The 18,629-nt window shown below is 42.0% G+C and overlaps 1 protein-coding gene across 1 annotated transcript in view; it reads right to left on the bottom strand.

The window, feature by feature from the left end:
* PIP4K2B (phosphatidylinositol-5-phosphate 4-kinase type 2 beta) overlaps nt 1-18,629 on the bottom strand; it is a 56,019-nt gene that overhangs the window by 27,631 nt on the left and 9,759 nt on the right. Inside the window, exon 2 of the mRNA XM_060781242.2 lies at nt 3,053-3,150. Within this exon, the coding sequence (XP_060637225.1) occupies nt 3,053-3,150 (98 nt within the window). The remainder of the gene's footprint in view (nt 1-3,052; nt 3,151-18,629) is intronic.

The raw sequence follows: 18,629 nt of genomic DNA, 5'->3' as shown, positions 1-18,629 counted from the left end.
TGACCTTGAAGGAGCTCGGGGTGGTGATGGCCAACAGGGAGCTCTGGCGTGAGCTGGTCCATGAGGTCACGAAGAGTTGGAGACGACCGAACGAATGAAAAACAACAAATCTACAAGGAGCCCCCGGTGGCACAGTGGGTTAAAGCACTGAGCTGCTAAACTTGTTGACCAAAAGGTCACAGGTTCGAATCCGGGGAGCAACGTAAGCTTCCGCTGTCAGCCCCAGCTTCTGCCAACCTAGCAGTTCAAAAACATGCAAATGTGAGTAGATCAATAGGTACCGCTCTGGCGGGAAGGTAACGACGCTCCATGCAGTCATGCTGGCCACATGACCTTAGAGGTGTCTATGGACAACACCAGCTCTTCGGCTTAGAAATGGAGATGAGCACTACACCCCAGATTCGGACACGACTGGACTTAATGTCAGGGGATAACCTTTACCTTTTTAACCTTTATCTACAAGGAGCCCTTCACATTGTAGGCCATGGTCTATGATTCAAAATCTTATGTGACCAATTTGTCCACTCTTTGGAGAACCATTCAGCATTGCCTCTGAATATGTCACTTACTCTCACAAGTATTAGCAGGTGAGAAAAGCCACCAGTCTGTGGCTTTCCTGAACCCCAGCTTTCACATTCAATCTGAAGTGATAACTATATTCTCTCTTGTAAGAAAAAGATTTATGTTTTTTTTTCCACTTTTCAGGGAATGAAATAGAGAGTGATTGAAATAGAATACGTTCTTGAAAGGCAACACAGCAACATCAATAGGATTCTGAATCAGCACGGACACAATATACAAAAGCGGCTCAAAAGCACTAAGAACTGCAAGTTTCAAAACAAACATTGAGTGCAGCTCTGGAGAAAATGAAGGGTGTAGCCAACACTGGACAATCAATTTTCAAAAATCAATAAAACACAGTTACTCAAACACAGCATTGGCTCCAGAAAGACGTTATCTGGTTGCATAATAGACATCCAGAGACAAGGAAGCAAAGATTGCTGGCCAGCTACTTTTGAGCCAGAGAGATAAGCAATTCTGTTTGCAATGTATACAAATCTCGACCCACCTCTGCCTGTCTACACTGTAGGCTGTGAAGTTGGAATATGGCAAAAATCATCTTTCCCATGTATGGGCAAGATTATGGCATACAAAATTAACAAAGCTCTAATTTAAATGGAAGCAGGAGCTTCCAAGGTGCTGATTGGCAAGTGAAAGAGGGGGAAATACTAGAATAATAGAGTTTGGAAGAGACCTCAAGGGCCATCCAGTCCAACGCCCTGCCACGAAATAAGAAAATTGCATTCAAAGCATCCCCGACAGATGGCTATCCAGCCTCTGTTTAAAAGCCCCCAGAGAAGGAACCTCCAGGAAGGAGGACAAAATACACAGAGGTTATCAGCCTTCCCAAATCAGAGGGGAAAATAAATTTGCTAGCTAGGCCATAGTCCATAAATGACATAAGTGAAAAAAGAAGCAATTTTCTTACAGCTGAAACATGCTGGTCCATCTGTTCACTTGGAAGAAATTCTCACTTGTGCTGGGTGATCGGGAAAGTGCCAACTTGATATTCTCTGGACATTTCAGACTAGACCTCCTATCATCCACTGCCAGCATGGCTAAACTGTCTGGGAGTGTGACAAGTAATTGGATGGATCCAGAGCAAGGGGAAACTGCCATACTTCAAAGTATGCAAGGAATACATAAGCATATGGAGTTCTTAGTCGCAGGCAGATGGTATTTATGGCAGAAGTTCCAATTAATCATCTGAGCAACGGTGTTATGCCTCTGCAAGTAGTCTGTCTGCACGATCTTCTTACAGCAGCTGAGGATGTGATCTATTGTTTCATCTGCTTCCTTGCAGAGTCTACACTTGGGATCTATGGTCGAATTTTCAATTCTGGCTTTGATGGCACTGGTTCTAATGGCTTGCTCTTCGGCTGCCAGAATCAGGCCCTCCATCTACTTTTCAGAGTTCCATTTGTGAGCCACAGCCATGTTTTTTCTTTGTCAATTTGACTCTGAATTTTTCCCAGGAACTGTCCATGAAGAGCCTTCTTTTGCCAGTTTTCTCTTCTGCTCTGGATTGTGTTTTGACGGTATTCACTCTTTGTCTTTTGCACTCGAAGCAGTTTACTACTGTTGTTGTTGTTGTTGTTGTTATCCTAGAGAGCTGTTGGCACCAACACAGGAAGACCTGCAATTGTTTCCTCTTAGTTTTAAAATCTACATAATTTGAGATACAGAACAGCATCTCCCTAGCAAGAACCTATATATGAACAGAGCCATTCTTTATGGTGCTTTCTTATATGCTTCATAATAGGCCTGTATGACAGAGGGTTGGAATGGATGGTCTTTGGGGTCTCCTTCTAATTCTATGATTCTATAAGCAACCAATGTAGTTGGACCAAAATACTAGCAATACTAATCCCTGATGCATGTTGTTGTTGTTGTTGTTGTTGTTCATTCGTTCAGTTGTTTCCGACTCTTTGTGACCTCATGGACCAGCCCACGCCAGAGCTCCCTGTTGGTTGTCACCACCCCCAGCTCCTTCAAGGTCAATCCAGTCACTACAAGGATATTATTATTATTATTATTATTATTATTATTATTTCTTGCACTTCTACCCCGCCCTTCTCAACCTCCGAGGGGGGACTCAGGGCGGCTATCCATCCATCTTGTCCTTGGTCGGCCCCTCTCGGCCCCTCTTCCTTTTTCTTTTCTTTTCTTTTTGCATATCTATATTATATGTTATTTATTTATTTATTTACCATATTTATATACCACCTTTTTCAGCCCGAAGGCTGAGAAATATAATATACATCAATATTATATTCCTGTGGGGGTTTAAAGTACATGGAGAGGTATGCAGAAAACTGCATGTTAAGCTAGATCTTCCACAGTACATACTTCATGCTTTATTTCACTTCCACATCATGAAAAAAAATGACCCAAATCTCAACATGCATGCAAAACCAGCTATCTGCAGACAAATATTGCAACTAGGAATGGGGAGACATGCTCTAAATCTGATATTAAATTGATTACTTACTTGTTGAAAAGATGATTGTCCACCTTAATCTTGCTGTAGGCCTTAAAGTCATCAGGCATCAACATAACAGGGACGGGGACATTACTCAACTCATTAATCTGAAAAAGAAATGTAAAATCTGAGTGGAAGGGAAATGGAAATCATCTGCACTTCTGGCACTTGCGACCGCAGAGCCAATAAACCTTATTAAACTTTAATAGGCCATTTCAGCACTAAAAGGATGACCTGCAGTTATACAGTCCAGGAAAGAAATTTATATTCAACTACTTTGTTAGGGCGTTCCCAACCGGAAATCTGCTTTGCATTCAATGAGAGAAAGAGGAGAGAGAGTTTGAGGTTATAAATGTCAAGGCATTTGGGGAAACTGGGGCTATGTTCCACAGAGTCACTAGGGTTTTGTGTGTGTCTCACTTAGGGACAAGGCCATACTTTGAGAAACTAAAGTTGACCATAGCCGTGCCAAGAAAAGATAAATGCTACGAACTATACAAACCACGCAATCTTACAAGGATTTACCTCGCCCTCTCTCCATATCATAACAGCCATGGGAAAATGCAATGAACCAAAGACCTATATCTCACTACAAGGAGGTTTATTACATTTAGAAAGCATTGCTCAAGCTGTTATTTGTGTTTTCAACTGTTATCTCTAATGTGGCATGCTCTGAATTTATTCTTGTGAGGATTTTTGACTTGGTTACCTTTGTGACTATTTCTTTTGTTCCCCATATCATGTCTATTCGAGACCATGAATTATGGCGACTTGAGAAAAAAGTGTAATCCTTTTCGTCTTTATGGAAATGCCTCCAAATATTGACTAGACAATGCGATTGGACAATGATTTTGGCAATGAGATGCGGAGGATCTGTTTCTATTACTTTTTTTTACTTACTAGCCGTCCCCTGCCATGCATTGCTGTGGCCCAGTCTGTGTATATGTGTTTTGTGTGTGTATATATGTGTGTATATATGTGGTTTTGCACTTGCGTTGTAATGTATTTTTTGTTTTTTGGCTTTTTAAGTCCCTTCTGCTGTGTTTTGCAGTGTTTTTATGAGTGATGATCACTCGTTAGCCTGATAGGTGTATTGTGTCCAAATTTGGTGTCAGTTCGCCCAGTGGTTTTTGAGTTATGTTAATCCCACAAACAAACATTACACTTTTATTTATATAGATTGAATTCTATTTATGTTGAATGTTTCAACTGTTTTTATATTATTGTTGTGGGCATCGAATTGTGCCGTTTTGTAAACTGCCCTGAGTTGCCCTCGGGCTGAGAATGGCAGTATGCAAATATAGTAAATAAATAAATAAATAAATAATAGTCCAAAATCCTCCTTCAGTAATTTAAAGTAAGACATAGAGCGATGTTCCTGTAGTCAGATGCAAAATTGTTTCTTCATTTGCTGATATCTACTTTGGATTTCTAGAAGTCTGAGGGCCCTTCTTGACAGACCCTATATCCTATGATCTGATCCCAAGTTTTCGGCTTTAAACTGGATTATATGAGTCCGCACAGCCAGATAATATTGGATAAACAGAAAACCTGGCATCAGATCCTGGGATATAGGGCCTGTCTGGAAGAGCCCTGAGTGAATAATATAGTCATTCTGTGCTTGGCTACCGGAACATATTGTTGTCGTTGTGTGCCTTCAAGTCTTTTGTGGCTTATGGTGACTAAGGCAAACCGATCAAAGGGTTTTCCTGGCCAATTTTTTCAGAAAGTGTTTTTCCTTGGCCTCCTTAGAAAGTGACAGTGTGTGCCTAGTACAGGCTTCCTTGGCCGAGTGGGTTTTTAAACCCTGATCTTTCAGTGTCTTCATCCAAAGTTCAATCCATTACACCCATTGCTGGTCTACGGGGACATAGCTACATGCTTCTCTGATTTCCTCTCAACTCTCCACCAGTCAAAAAAAAATGGCCAGGGTGTGTTAAACAGTAAGCCTGAACTTGAACTTGAATATGCATTGAATATGTTGAATGGTTTATAACTGTGAATTTTTAATACGGTTTATTTCAAATTCTGTTTTAATGTTTGTATAAGTGTGTACTAATGTTTTTATGTTAAGCCGCTTTGAGTCCCCTTCAGGAGAGATAAAGCAGGATATAAAGAAGAGGAGGAGGAGGAGGAGGAAGAGGAGGAGGAGGAAGAAGAAGAAGAACAAGTAGTAGTAGTAGTAGTAGTAGTAGTAGTAGTATGAACCGGCGCGAACTTTAAGATCTTCCGGGGTGGCCCTCCTTTCGCTCCCACCACTGTCACAAGCACGGTTGGTGGGGATGAGAGAGAGGGCCTTCTCGGTGGTGGCCCCCCACCTCTGGAACACCCTTCCAAGGGAAATAAGGCAGTCCTCATCCCTCCCCTCCTTTCGTAAGAGCTTGGAGACCTGGTGGTTTAAACAAGCCTTTGAGAACGACTAGCTCAGCCCCAGATACTGTTGAATATGGCCATATCTTTTTGTACCAATTACCCAGGTTACTTCCTCCTATTAGGCCCCAGAAATGAACAGCCATAGACTTTACCTATTATTGTTGTTGTCTGTCATAGCATTGCATCTAATTTCCCGGGCCCTCTACAAATTTTATGGTTATGTTGTTTACTTTGTATGTATTGATGATGTTACTTGGAAACCGCTCTGAGTCCCCTCGGGGAGATAAAGTGGTATATAAATAAAGGTTTGTTGTTTTGTTGTTGTTGTAGTGGTAGTAGTAGTAGTATGGGCACAGGAGAAAATACCAACCTTTGCAACAACCAGGAATTTGGATTTACACCTGTGTAGCCCTCTAACAGGATGACAATCCAAGAGCAGAAAGTCAAAACATACCACCTCCACCTCTGAACTGTAGAGTGCAATGGGAAATTGCATACACGTGGATGCTCTCTCATGCAAGTCAAATAGAGCAGGTGAGTCTCACTGAGGTCAAAAGAGTCCACTCAGTTTTACAGCAGTACCAGTACAGGATCAGTCACCAGGAAGGCAATATCACCTTGGCCTCTCAAAATACATTCTCCCTCATCAGGTTTCCAATTCAAATGTGTTGACATTTAGTCTAGCATTAAAGGGCATAGTAAGGGAGGTTGTTGTTGGACCTTCACTGTCCCAAAGTCCCCTATCTGAGCTAAGACATGCATGAAGGATCCTGACAGAAGATGATTTCAACAAGCATGCCGAGGATTTGGACACCATGGCACCCATGGAGCTGTCAGAGTCATATGTTAAAAATTACCTAATAAGAAGCTAAAGCCTTGATCTGTCTCGTTCCGTATGCGGAAATGATTAGCAAGGACTTTCTAGGTTTACAGACAGGATTTTCTCAACCAGAAATCAGGAAAAAAATGAGGGTGAAAAAATGAAATATGGGGTGAAGTGTTCTTCTTGTAATGAGTCATACCACCATATCTGTTTTTTCCCCACTAGAAAAATACTTAATATTTTATTTTCAAATAATGAATACGTACAATGTTTAAGACAAAGTGACCACTATTTATTATTTATTATTATTTATTTTAAACTTGTATATCCCGATCTTCTCAACCTCCGTAGAGGGACTCAGACCGGCTTACAGCAAGGATTCAATACTAATAGTACAATCTAAAAACATCATATAATAATGAGTTAAAATACATATCGATTAAAATTACAAATAAGCCAAATTGCCAAGCTAAAATCATGTCCAACTCAGTCCGTATGTGTTGATAACTTTGTTCTGTAGCTGGTTTCAACCTTTACTCTGGGAATGCTTCTTTCCATAGCCAGGATTTCACCAGCCTCCTGAAGGACAGGAGGGAGGGGGCAGATATGATCTCAATCGGGAGAGAGTTCCATAGCCAAGGGGTCACTACAGAAAAGGCCCTGTCTCTCATTCCTGCCAGACGCAATTGCAAAAGTGGCGGGACTGAAAGCACGGCTCCACCAGAAGATCTTAACTGTCTTGATGGTTCATAGCGGAGAATACATTCAGACAGGTAAACCGGGCCAGAATTGTATAGGGTTTTGTAGGTTAAAATCAGCACTTTGAATTGTGCTCGGAAACTAATTGGCAGCCACTGATGCAACAAAGGAGTTGTGCACTCCCTGTACCCCGCTCCCATTAGTAATCTAGCTGCTGAACGTTGGACTAATTGCAGCTTCCGGGCAGTCTTCAGAGGCAACCCCGCGTAGAGAGCATTGCAGTAGTCAATACGGGATGTAACCAGAGCATGGACCACAGTGGCCAAGTCACTATCCCCAAAATAATTTCTAAAGATTCTGGAAGAAGTCTGTGTATAATGTAAAATTCCTGTTACTGCTTTCCTTTACTCAGTTTTTTTTAATGGAAAAGAGTTCTTTGCGTCTGCTTGGCACTATGATTAACTAATGGAAACAAAATAGTTTTCATTGTGTTACAAATGTCAATCCTTTATTTATTTTTACTGTCTGAATGTGTGTGCATGTGCCTGATCCTCAAATTGCGAAACCCAGAAATGTGTTCTTTGTAGTTCAAGATGTTGTGGTTCAGTTTGTAGCAAAAAGGAAAAAATTAAAAGGGAATTCAATTTATTTATTTATTTATTATTTACAGTATTTATATTCTGCCCTTCTCACCCTGCAGGGGACTCAGGACGGATTACAATGTACACATATATGGCAAACATTCGATGCCAAAGACACATGAAAGATATAGACAGACAATCAGAGGCTATTTAACTTTTCTAGCAGCCAGGGGAGCTGTTGTTTTTATTGTCCATCTGCGACACTGATGAAGTACTTAAGCATTTCCCGCATGCTTTGCTGGAGTGGTTTGCTGGAGTCTTTTTTATGGCCTCGTAAATTAGTTAAATTAGCTTCCCTGCACATAGGTGGTACCTAATTTTCCTACTTGACAGATGCAACTGTCTTTCGGGTTGCAAAGGTCGACAACAAGCTACACAATTGGTCGGAAGCTCATTCCAACCCGGGCTGGCGTCAAACCTTTTGGTCAGAAGTGATCTTAATGCAGCTGACACTCAGCCAGCTGCACCACAGTCCCGGTGCTATAATTTGTAATTATAACCTAGTCAGTGGCTCTCAACCTGGGGTCCCCAGATGTTTTTGGATTTCTGGGAGTTGTAGGCCAAAAACATCTGGGGACCCAAGGTTGAGAATCACTGATCTAGATAAACTATATTTCTACTATATCAAACACAACCATTTTATTTTCCAAAAATAATAAAATAGCTTGCAGTCTGTAAAAGGGGGGGGGGGGTTATCTTGCATTTTTCCATTTGTCCAAAATGTCTTTTTTTTAATCTAGAAAAACACTTTTTTGTTCCATGGCTTCAGCATTTCTAGAAATGTGACATCTCTATTCCAAACTCTCCATGGAGATGTCAGTAATTGAATTCTGCATGCAAACCATATGCTCTATCACTGAGTTCCTCCTCAACACATATGGTATTGCATAGACATAGTCCGATTTGGAAAGAGGAAGAAACAGTGACGTACGCTGTGGAGGAAGGTGTTCACAAGTCTGGTACGTTTTAGGCTGGAAGTAGGCAAGATGGTGCTCTATATATGTTCAAATCTCCAAACACCCCCAATTAGCTTGTCCAAAAATCAGGATATATGAGAATTACAGACTGGCACATCTACAGGGTTTAGCTACATATGTTTAGGCTATTGGCATTTCCAAACGTCTGGATGGACAAAACACCAGGCTTGATCTCTGGAGGATCTAGTGCAGCATTTCTCAACCTGGGGGTCGGGACCCCTGGAGGGTCAAGATGGGGGTGTCAGAGGGGTTGCCAAAGGCCATCACAGTATTTTCTGTTGGTCATGGGAGTTCTGTGTGCCAGTTTTGGTTCAGTTCTATCGGTGGTGGAGTTCAGAATGCTCTTTGATTGTAGGTGAACTATAAATCCCAACAACTACAACTCCCAAATGTCAAGGTCTATTCCCCTTCAAATTCCACTGGTGTTCATAATTGGACATACTGAGTATTTGTGCCAAGTTTAGTTCAGATCCATCACTGTTTGAGCCCAAAGTGCTCTTTGGATGTAGGTGAACTACAGCTCCAAATCTTAAGGTCCACCAAACACTTCCAGTATTTTATATTGGTCATGGGAGTTCTGTGTGCCAGTTTTGGTTCAATTCCATCGATGGAGGAGTTTAGAATGCTCTTTGATTGAATGTGAACTATAAATCCCAGCAACTACAATTTCCAAATGACAAAATCAACCACCTCTCACCCCACCTGTATTCATATTTGAGCATGTCGGGTGTTTGTGCCAAATTTAGTCCAGTGAATGAAAATACATCCTACATATCAGATATTTACACAATGATTCATAACAGGAGCAAAATGACAGTTATGAAATAGCAATGAAAATAATGTCATGGTTGGGGGTCACCACAACATGAGGAACTGTATTAAGGGGTCACGGCATTAGGAAGGTTGAGAACCACTGATCTAGTGAATTTTCTAAAGGTCTTTGGAGGGTTTGCTTCCTCACGGGGCTTATGTTCATCTTGATGTCTTTGTTGATTTTGAGAATTCAAAGACAATGAGGACAATTAACTCTTGGGCATCTTCTCCTAACTAGAAGAAACAATTCTAGTCTAGGAGAAAGGAATAATGAAATGAAATTAAATGAGTGGAGGATTACCTGAGTTCAGATGAAGGGATAATAATAAGAAACCTGGTCAGATCTATTTCCTAGTGTTGTTGGCAGTAAGATCATACTTCACTTCCACCACTGCATTTGTACAATATTGGTTAAAGTGCTTTAAGGACCTGCAGTTTAGCTTTCACTCCCATGTGGATTTTCTGTGTTCTCAGAAGCTCTCTGCAAGTATTGTATTTACTCAAGCCTAATGTACCATCAAACCTAATGCACACCTCAATTTTCAAAGTCCTGAAACTAAATAAGTATTTGCTGCCAAATGTAATGCACAGTGGCAAAAAGTGCAACTCTCCAATTTGGCCAGAAAAGGTGCACATTATAATTGTTTTGTGTGTTGAATTCCTTCTTTAAAAAGGAATTTAGTGTTACAATACCAAAACTTCCAGCAACGAAAAAAAACAACAACAACCTTGGAGTGCATCTCTGCTATAGAACAAATCCACTTTAATTCCCTTTGTTCAAAGCTATAGTTTGACAAGATGTTGAGCCTTCTCTGCCAAAGAATGCTGATGCCTCACCTACAAATACATACCTACAAATCCTAGGACTACATAGCATTGAGCCATAACCATTAAATGAGAGATGGCGTCCTTCATAGGAGCTCCAGGTGGTCCTCAAGCTGCTTACCCTTTTGCTTTGGCTCAGCACTAAGTTTACCATATGATGCAACTCTAATGTGCACTCTAATTTTGGCAAGATAATTTAGCCAAGTAAAAGGTGAGCAACATATCTGAGTAAAAAGGGCAGAGGTCCTCAAACTAAGGCCCGAAGGCTGGATACGGCCCTCCAAGGTCATTTACCCGGCCCTCACTTAGGGTCAACCTAAGTCTGAAACGATTTGAAAGCACACAACACAATCCAGTTTCTCTCAATCCAGTAATCTCCAACTGGGTTGAACTCCAACTCCTTTCATCCACAACCAGCATGGCAAAGTGGTTTCTGTGTAAACTACTTGCTCTACCGGGATGGTTTGATGGATTAATTCCACAGTGATTTACAAGTTATGTGTGCAAAGGTGTTTACCCACACTGGGTAAATGGAAATTAGAAATGATGTATTCTTACACTGTTACAACATCACTTTGGCTGTAACAATTAAAGAGAAAATTTATATTCACTTGATCAGCTTCTAAGCCCATGGGCATATATTTTTCCTACATCCAGGAGCAAATTAATGACATTTACCTCTTGATGTCCAGCTTTATCTTTGCCTAATGAGCGCTCATAGGCAGGATCTTGATTTCAGGGCAGTAGTTATATTTATGGGATTTCACCATGCTGTCAATAAGCTACGTCATTGAAACCTGATGCTTTTTTGTTTCCTTCCCTAGAATTATGTAATTTTTTACGCATAAACAGAGAGATTGGCTGACACCAATCATGCACAGAACAGTAGGTTCATTCAACATGATGGATACATTTTTGAGGCATATTTCAACCATCCTTGCAAAGCAGAAGAACAGCTCAACATATTGCTTGGCTTAGTGCAGAGATGAGCAAGTAGGACCTCCAAAATGCTGTTGGACTGCAACTCCCATCTGCCCTAACATAGCAATTGGGAAGAGGTCATAGAACATGTAATCTAACCACATTTGGAGGGCAACAGTTGCCCCTTCTTGATTATGCCATCAGTGCCACGCTGAACTTAACTGGACTGGCATTCAACATAATACAGGATGCAGCAGCATAACTTCCTTTTTTCAAAACTTAATAAAACCCATTGTATGAATCAGAATTTTTATATATATATAATGTAGGCGCATACCTAAAGTTTTGTTTTCCGTAGTTTTGAAGATCAAATTAGGTAGGTGACATCCCCCATTCTCCATACACTGAGTAAACCGATTTCTGGCATTTGTCATGACTCTTGCCAGCATAGCAGGTGTTATGTTGGCAATTTCTTCCTGGATGTTGGTCTTCAAATCTTGTAGGGTCTTTGGACGGTTCACATAAACACGGGATTTCAAAAAATCCCATAGAAAAAAATCACAATGGGCCAATCTGGAGAGCGGGCCAGCCACTCCAAATCCCCCCTAATTGAGATGAGGTGCCCTGGGAAGTGTTCCCTCAAAACAGCCATCGATGCTCTTGAAGTGTGTGCAATTGCACCGTCTTGTTGGAACCAAATGTCCCCTAAGTCCAACCCATCTAGCCGTGGGAAAAAAAATTCCTGTAACATGTTTACATACTGGTCCAAATTCACTGTTACTGTGACTTCACTTTCCTCAAAGAACCAGGGACCAATAATTCCAGCTGAGGAAATTGCATGCCACACTGTGATTTTAGGTGAATGCAAAGGCCTTTGATGCAATTCTTGAGGATTGTTGTCAGCCCAGTAGCGCATTTTTTTTGTTGACAGATCCACACAAATGAAAATGGGCTTCATCACTAAAAAAAAAATAGCGTCCTCAGGAACGACTTCGAGAAGAACCTCACACGCGTTCCTCCGAGAATTGAAGTCACGTTCAGAAAGTTCCTGCACAATTGCCATCTTGTATGGATGGAATTGAAGATCATCATGAAGAATTCTCCTCACAGAATGATCGGAAAGTCCAAGGGCAGATGTATGTTTGCGCTCAGAACGTCGTGGCGATCGCAACATTGAAGCTCTCACTGCCTCAATGTTCTCAGTTGATCTAATGGGCTGAGGGACTCCAGTACTTCGTCTTGTTGCACTTGTAGTTTGTCTGAATGTAGTGACCCACGTCACAATTGATTTCTGGTCCGGGACAGGGGCAATGGGGCTAAATTAAAGCAATTCCGAAAGGCGCGCTGGGTTGCAATCACAGAACTTCCACTCGAAAAGTAGGCCTCAACGGCAGAAGCACGCTCCTCACTGTTCCAACGCATGATGGCGACTGAACTGTGTCAGGATAAAACTTTATACTCCCGCCTCTCGAACGAGACTACTAGCGCTCCGCTACGTCATCAACCGACTGAATGGCGTGCATTTTTAAAAATGAAGTTATGCTGCCACACCCTGTATTCATCTGTATGAACTTGAGTATCTTTGACGGTCAAACTTGCCAGGAGCTATATGGGGATCATAGTCCCAGGAGCAGGAGGGATATCAAAATCTTGTTTCCGGTAATATGGTTGTGTGGTTTAAATTTACATTGAATCCATGCAATTGATCTGTTTTGTACTCAGTTTTAAACCTATTTCATTAAGCCATTCCTACGGTGTCTTTCAATGCTTTTAATTATATCCTTTGTTGCATCCCGACATGGCTTCTTTATGTTTCCCAATATAGTATGCACACACCTCTTTTACATGTGTTTAAGATGTATACAACTAGTGCCTTATGGCTTGTTGTTGGCTGTAATAAAGGCAGACTGGTCTGGATTGGCATTCAAAATAATAAAAAAAAATTTTTAGAGGAAGATAGAGAAACCATTCAGCACATTTGGTCAGTCAAAAAATTGTGTGGGCTGCCAAGACCTGCGCACAAAGCAAACCATTCCAGCTGGTTTTAGCAAGCAACTGAGGTACAGACTGCAGGGGAAAGCAAAAATAAAAGCTCACTAAGCTCTAGGAGGTGGAATGGGATTTCCTCCCCAGGCTCATGCGCATGTAAGAACCAGCTGCTTGCCAAAGAAAGTCATCTTTTGGGCACCACTCTTTGCATAAGGAATCCTAGAAGTTTGCTTCCTCTGAACACGGAAAACCCAATAAAAATATTTCTCTGTTCTTTGGTGTAAGCTTATATCCCTTTTACAGCCAGTGTTCCTTAATCGGATTAGGATCATTCCCTCTACGAATTAAAATGCGTAGTACATTTCATTCTCACTCCAAGAAAGTAAGAGGTGGCATTGTTACTCTTTCGTGGTGTGCCTGTTTTTATGCCCATGCTTCTCCATTTCTACCACAAGGGATTTCAGGTTCCAAAGGTGGGAAGAATTATTACAGTCCTGCCTCTTAAACTGTGGGTCCCGATCCCAAACGAAGTACTCCTTAGCTCAATGTTGGGGTCCTAAAAATTGGCAAAAGTCAAAGGTAAAAGAACGGCATCCAATTATACAACTCTGTTAGCAACAACATGCAGTGTTTACAGTGGAGTCTGCAGAAGATGCTTCAGCTGTACTTCATCTATAGAAATAAAAATGTAATGTTCGTTTGTGGGATTAACAGAACTCAAAACCACTGGGGAATTGACACCAAATTTGGCCACAAGACACCTTCTAACCCAAGGAGTGACTATCACTCAAAATAAGGTGATTTTGTCATTTGGGATTTGTAGCTGCTGGGATTTATAGTTAACCTACGCATTCTGAACTCCAACAATGATGGAATTGAACCAAATGTGGCATAACAGGACTCCCATGACCAACAGAAAGCACTAGAAGGGTTTGGTGAGCATTGACCTTGAGTTTGGGAGTTGTAGTTCACGTACATCCAGAGAGCACTGTGGACTAAAACAATGATGGATCTGGACCAAACTTGGCACAAATATTCCATTTGCCAAAATATGAACACAGATGGAGTTTGGAGGATTTTGACATTTGGGGGTTGTAGTTACTGGGATTTATAGTTCACCTACAATCAAAGAGCATGCTGAACCCCACCAACGACAGAATTGGGGCAAACCTCCCACACAGAACCCTCATAACCAATAGAAAATACTTAAGGCCATCCATTCCAACTCTCTTCACAAGAGCAAGAAAACGTAATCAAATAATTAAAATGCCCTATACTAGAGAACAGCTGCAGGCCAGTAATTTCGAGGTTCTCGGTTACACAAACCAATAGAGTCATTACCAAGCATAATCAGCCCTCACCTCACCCCCATGTTTGCTTTGGTTAGGGCTACAGAATCCCTGTGAGCATGAAAAACCACAAATAAAAAAATGCTATTTTTTTCTTACCTCTGAAAACACCTCTCTAGGAATTTCTAGGTCTTCCAGGATGACTTCATGGCCAATTTCCACTGGAAGAAGCCTATAGAGTCACATTGGAAATCCTAGAAATTCCTAGAGAAGGTTCTCTTGAGAAATGTCAACATCCTCCTGCATGAATGAAGGGTCACACTGGAGGACCTAGAAATTACTAGAGAGAAACAGTTGTAATTAAATCCATTAATAACCAAATCCACATAAGTCAAAACTCCCTCAAATGCGAGGGAGCAACTGTAGCTTAATACTTTAAGAACATGTAATACTCAAATTTACTGGAGTTCATTCCCTACTGGACTTATGTTTGATCAGGAGGCAGCGATAGAACCATACTGGTTCATGATGCACATAGTGTTTGAGGACTGGGACATCAGTGGGGATACCAAGCTATTGTCCTCCCAACCCTGCTATATGCCTGTGAGACGTGGACAGTCTACAGACGTCACATGCAACTCCTGATTGATTCCATCAGCACTGCCTCCGGAAAATCCTGCAAATCTCTTGGGAAGACAAGCGGACAAATGTCAGCGTGCTGGAAGAAGCAAAGACCACCACCATTGAAGCGATGGTCCTCCACCATCAACTCTGCTGGATTGGCCATGTTGTCTGGATGCCCGATCACTGTCTCCCAAAGCAGTTGCTCTATTCTGAACTCAAGAATGGAAAACGTAATGTTGGTGGGCAGGAAAAGAGATTTAAAGACGGGCTCAAAGCCAACCTCAAAAACTCTGGCATAGACACTGAGAACTGGGAAGCCCTGGCCTGTGAGAGCGCCAGTTGGCAGTCAGCTGTAACCAGCAGTGCTGCAGAATTTGAAGAGGCACGAATGGAGGGTAATAGAGAGAAATGTGCCAAAAGGAAGGTGCGTCAAGCCAAGCCCAACCGGGACCGCCTTCCACCTGGAAACTGATGCCCTCACTGTGGGAGAAGATGCAGATCAAGAATAGGGCTCCACAGTCACCTATGGACCCACTCCCAGGATACTACACTTGGAGGTTCATAATCCTCGGACTACGAGGGATCACCTAAGCAAGTAAGTAAGGTTCATGATGGTTAAGTAATTATGTTGCCTGAGAAGGAGAAAGTGATTCTCTTGCATTTTTGAACCAAACTGATCTGATGTGCGATACATCAGGATTTCCAGCAGAGAAGAACTCAGAGACACCATGCCAAAGCTGTCAAGTCCTATGGCTCCACGTGTGGGTGGTTAACCTAGGGGCCTTCACACAGTTGAATTAGTTTGTTCATGACAAGCAAATGAGCAGACCACCCTTCATCATACACATAAGAATGCAAGAAGAGCTTAATGACTGAGATGCAGGGCCACTGGGTTTGTGCTCGCTGCTTCTAAAAACAGCCAGCCAAATGACTGTGGGAAGCAGACAACCTTCCACTGTCCCCTAAGATTTTCTGTCATCACATGTTTGTCTCTTTATTCGTTGCAAGCAAGTTGCAGACATTAGACTCTGCAAATTCCAACCTCATTCCTAAGCAGAAGCTGACAATTTTCCACAAGGCAGCCAGAAGAGGAGCACAGATTTTTTTTTTGGGGGGGGGGGGGGGGGATAGTCAAATGTCTTTGAGAGGGAAAACACATATTTGGGAGAGGGAGGAGAAAAAGCCAATGTGAGCCTAGGCTGCATCAATAACAGTATATTATTTATTTATTTATTTATTTATTTATTTCTCGTATTTCTATCCCATCCTTCTCAACTCAGGACGGCTTACAATGGGCCCTGATACGAGGCCATTACATTGCAATTACAATAATTAAAACCACAATTAAACATAAAACATAATTAAACAATACATAAGCCATCATTAAAACAGTAAAAACAGTCTCGTCAGCCATATCATCATTCCAGTCACATCCCTTTAAGGGGCTGCTTGCATCTATTGTCTAGATCAGGGGTCCTCAAACTAAGGCCCGGGGGCCGGATACGGCCCTCCAAGGTCATTTACCTGGCCCTCGCTCAGGGTCAACCTAAGTCTGAAACTACTTGAAAGCACACGACAATAACAACAATCCTATCTCAACAGCCAAAAGCATGCCCACACTTCTCACTGAAATACTAATAAGTTTATATTTGTTAAAATTCATTTTAATTATTGTATTGTTTTAAAGTGGTGTGCTACAAATAAGATCTGTGTGCTACAAATAAGATCTGTACAGTTTGCATAGAAATTAATTCTTTTTTTTCCAAATGATAATCCGGCCCTCCAGCAGTTTGAGGACTGTGACCTGGCCTTCTGTTTAAAAAGTTTGAGGACCCCTGGTCTAGATCTCTACTCTACTCCGAATATAGTGTCTAGATCTCTACTCTACTCCGAACTCAAGAACAGAAAATGGAATGTTGGAGGGCAGGAAAAGAGATTCAAAGATGGGCTCAAAGCCAAGCTAAAAAACTCTGACATAGACAATGAGAACTGAGAAGCCCTGGCCCTTGAGCGCTCCAGCTGGAGGTCAGCTGTGACCACCAGTGCTGTAGAATTTGAAGAGGCATGAATAGAGGGCGAAAGAGAGAAACTGCCAAGAGGAAGTGTGTCAAGCCAACCCCGACCGGGACCGCCTTCCACCTGGAAACCAATGCCCTCACTGCAGGAGAACATGTGGGTCAAGAATAGGGCTCCACAGTAATCTACAGACCCACCGCCAGTACACCTGTCTTGGAAGACAATCCTACTCAGACAACGAGGGATTGCCTAAGTAAGTAGTAAGTAAGTAAGTAAGATCTACCTTGTTATGCCAGCTCCACTGGTTGCCTGTTTGATACCTAGCACAATTCAAAGTTTGAGTCTCCCAATCGCTTTGAGTCCCCCCAGAGGTGAGAAAGGTGGTATATAATACCATAAATAAATAAATACAGTTCTGGCTTTAGCCTATAAAGCCCTAAACGGTTCCAGCCGTTTAGGGCTTTATAGGCTAAAGCCAGAACTTACCTGTCCAAACGTATCTCTCCCTATGAACCACCTAGGAGTTTAAGATCATCTGGGAAGGCCCTGCTATTAGTCCCACCTTCTTCGAAGGTGCAACTGGTGGGGATGAGAGACAGGGCCTTCTCAGCGGTGGCCCCTTGACTATGGAACTCCCTCCCTAGGGATATTAAATCAGTCCCTTCCCTCCTGACCTTCTGCAGAAAAGTGAAAACATGGCTTCTTAAACAAGCCTTTGGGAACCTAGTGCTATTCTGCTGCATTCTCAAAAGCTTGCTCGAAGAGCCAGGTCTTTACTTTTTTTCGGAAAGTCAGGAAGGAGGGGGCCGATCTAATATCCCTAGGGCGGGAGTTCCATAGGTGGGGGCCACCACTGAGAAGGCCCTGTCCTTCGTCTCTGCCAATCACATTTGAGAGGCAGGCGGGATCGAGAGCAGGGCTCCCCAGATGATCTTAAGCTCCTAGATGGTTCATAGGAGGAGATACGTTCGGATAGGTAAGCTGGGCCGGAAGCATCCTACTTCTACAATGGAGGACTCCTCTGCTGTGGTTAATATCTTCTACTGGTCTGACATTTCCTTAAACACACCCATATATATAGCACCACAAAAACATCAAAATAAATACTACAGAGTTGCAGATCAGCCGGGGGAGGGATGCATTACGTTAATTTGGGACTCCATCACACATTTATACTCTGCTCCGATACCCCCATATTAAAAGTCCTAATCTCCATTACTCCTTAAATGCATATTAGCAAAACTAGTATTCCCACTCTTGCTTACTTTTAAAACTTGGAAGGAAATCTGATCTGGAGCTAATTTCCTACTTTATTTCTAGGCTTGGGCTCAGTATCTAGTACAGCTGAAAAGGGGGTTGAACAAAATTTGCAAAAACAAAGAAACAAAACAAACAAAAAACAAAACATGGCAGTTGTTTGTAAATGGCATTTTCGCCATCTGCATGATAAGCAGGGCAAGTATACACCTGTAATTTGAAGTAGTAGGTGCTATTTCTCCCTGATAACATGGACATGTTGCCACACATCATTCGTTAAGACTGATACAAAGAGAATTCAGTCCCAGCCCACAAAAAGGAGTGGTTGATATTAAAAAA

The sequence above is a fragment of the Anolis sagrei genome, chromosome 6, assembly GCF_037176765.1.
Source record: "Anolis sagrei isolate rAnoSag1 chromosome 6, rAnoSag1.mat, whole genome shotgun sequence".
NCBI lineage: Eukaryota > Metazoa > Chordata > Lepidosauria > Squamata > Dactyloidae > Anolis > Anolis sagrei.
Note: the sequence above shows the minus strand (reverse complement) of the source record. Positions and strands in the feature narration are given on the sequence as shown.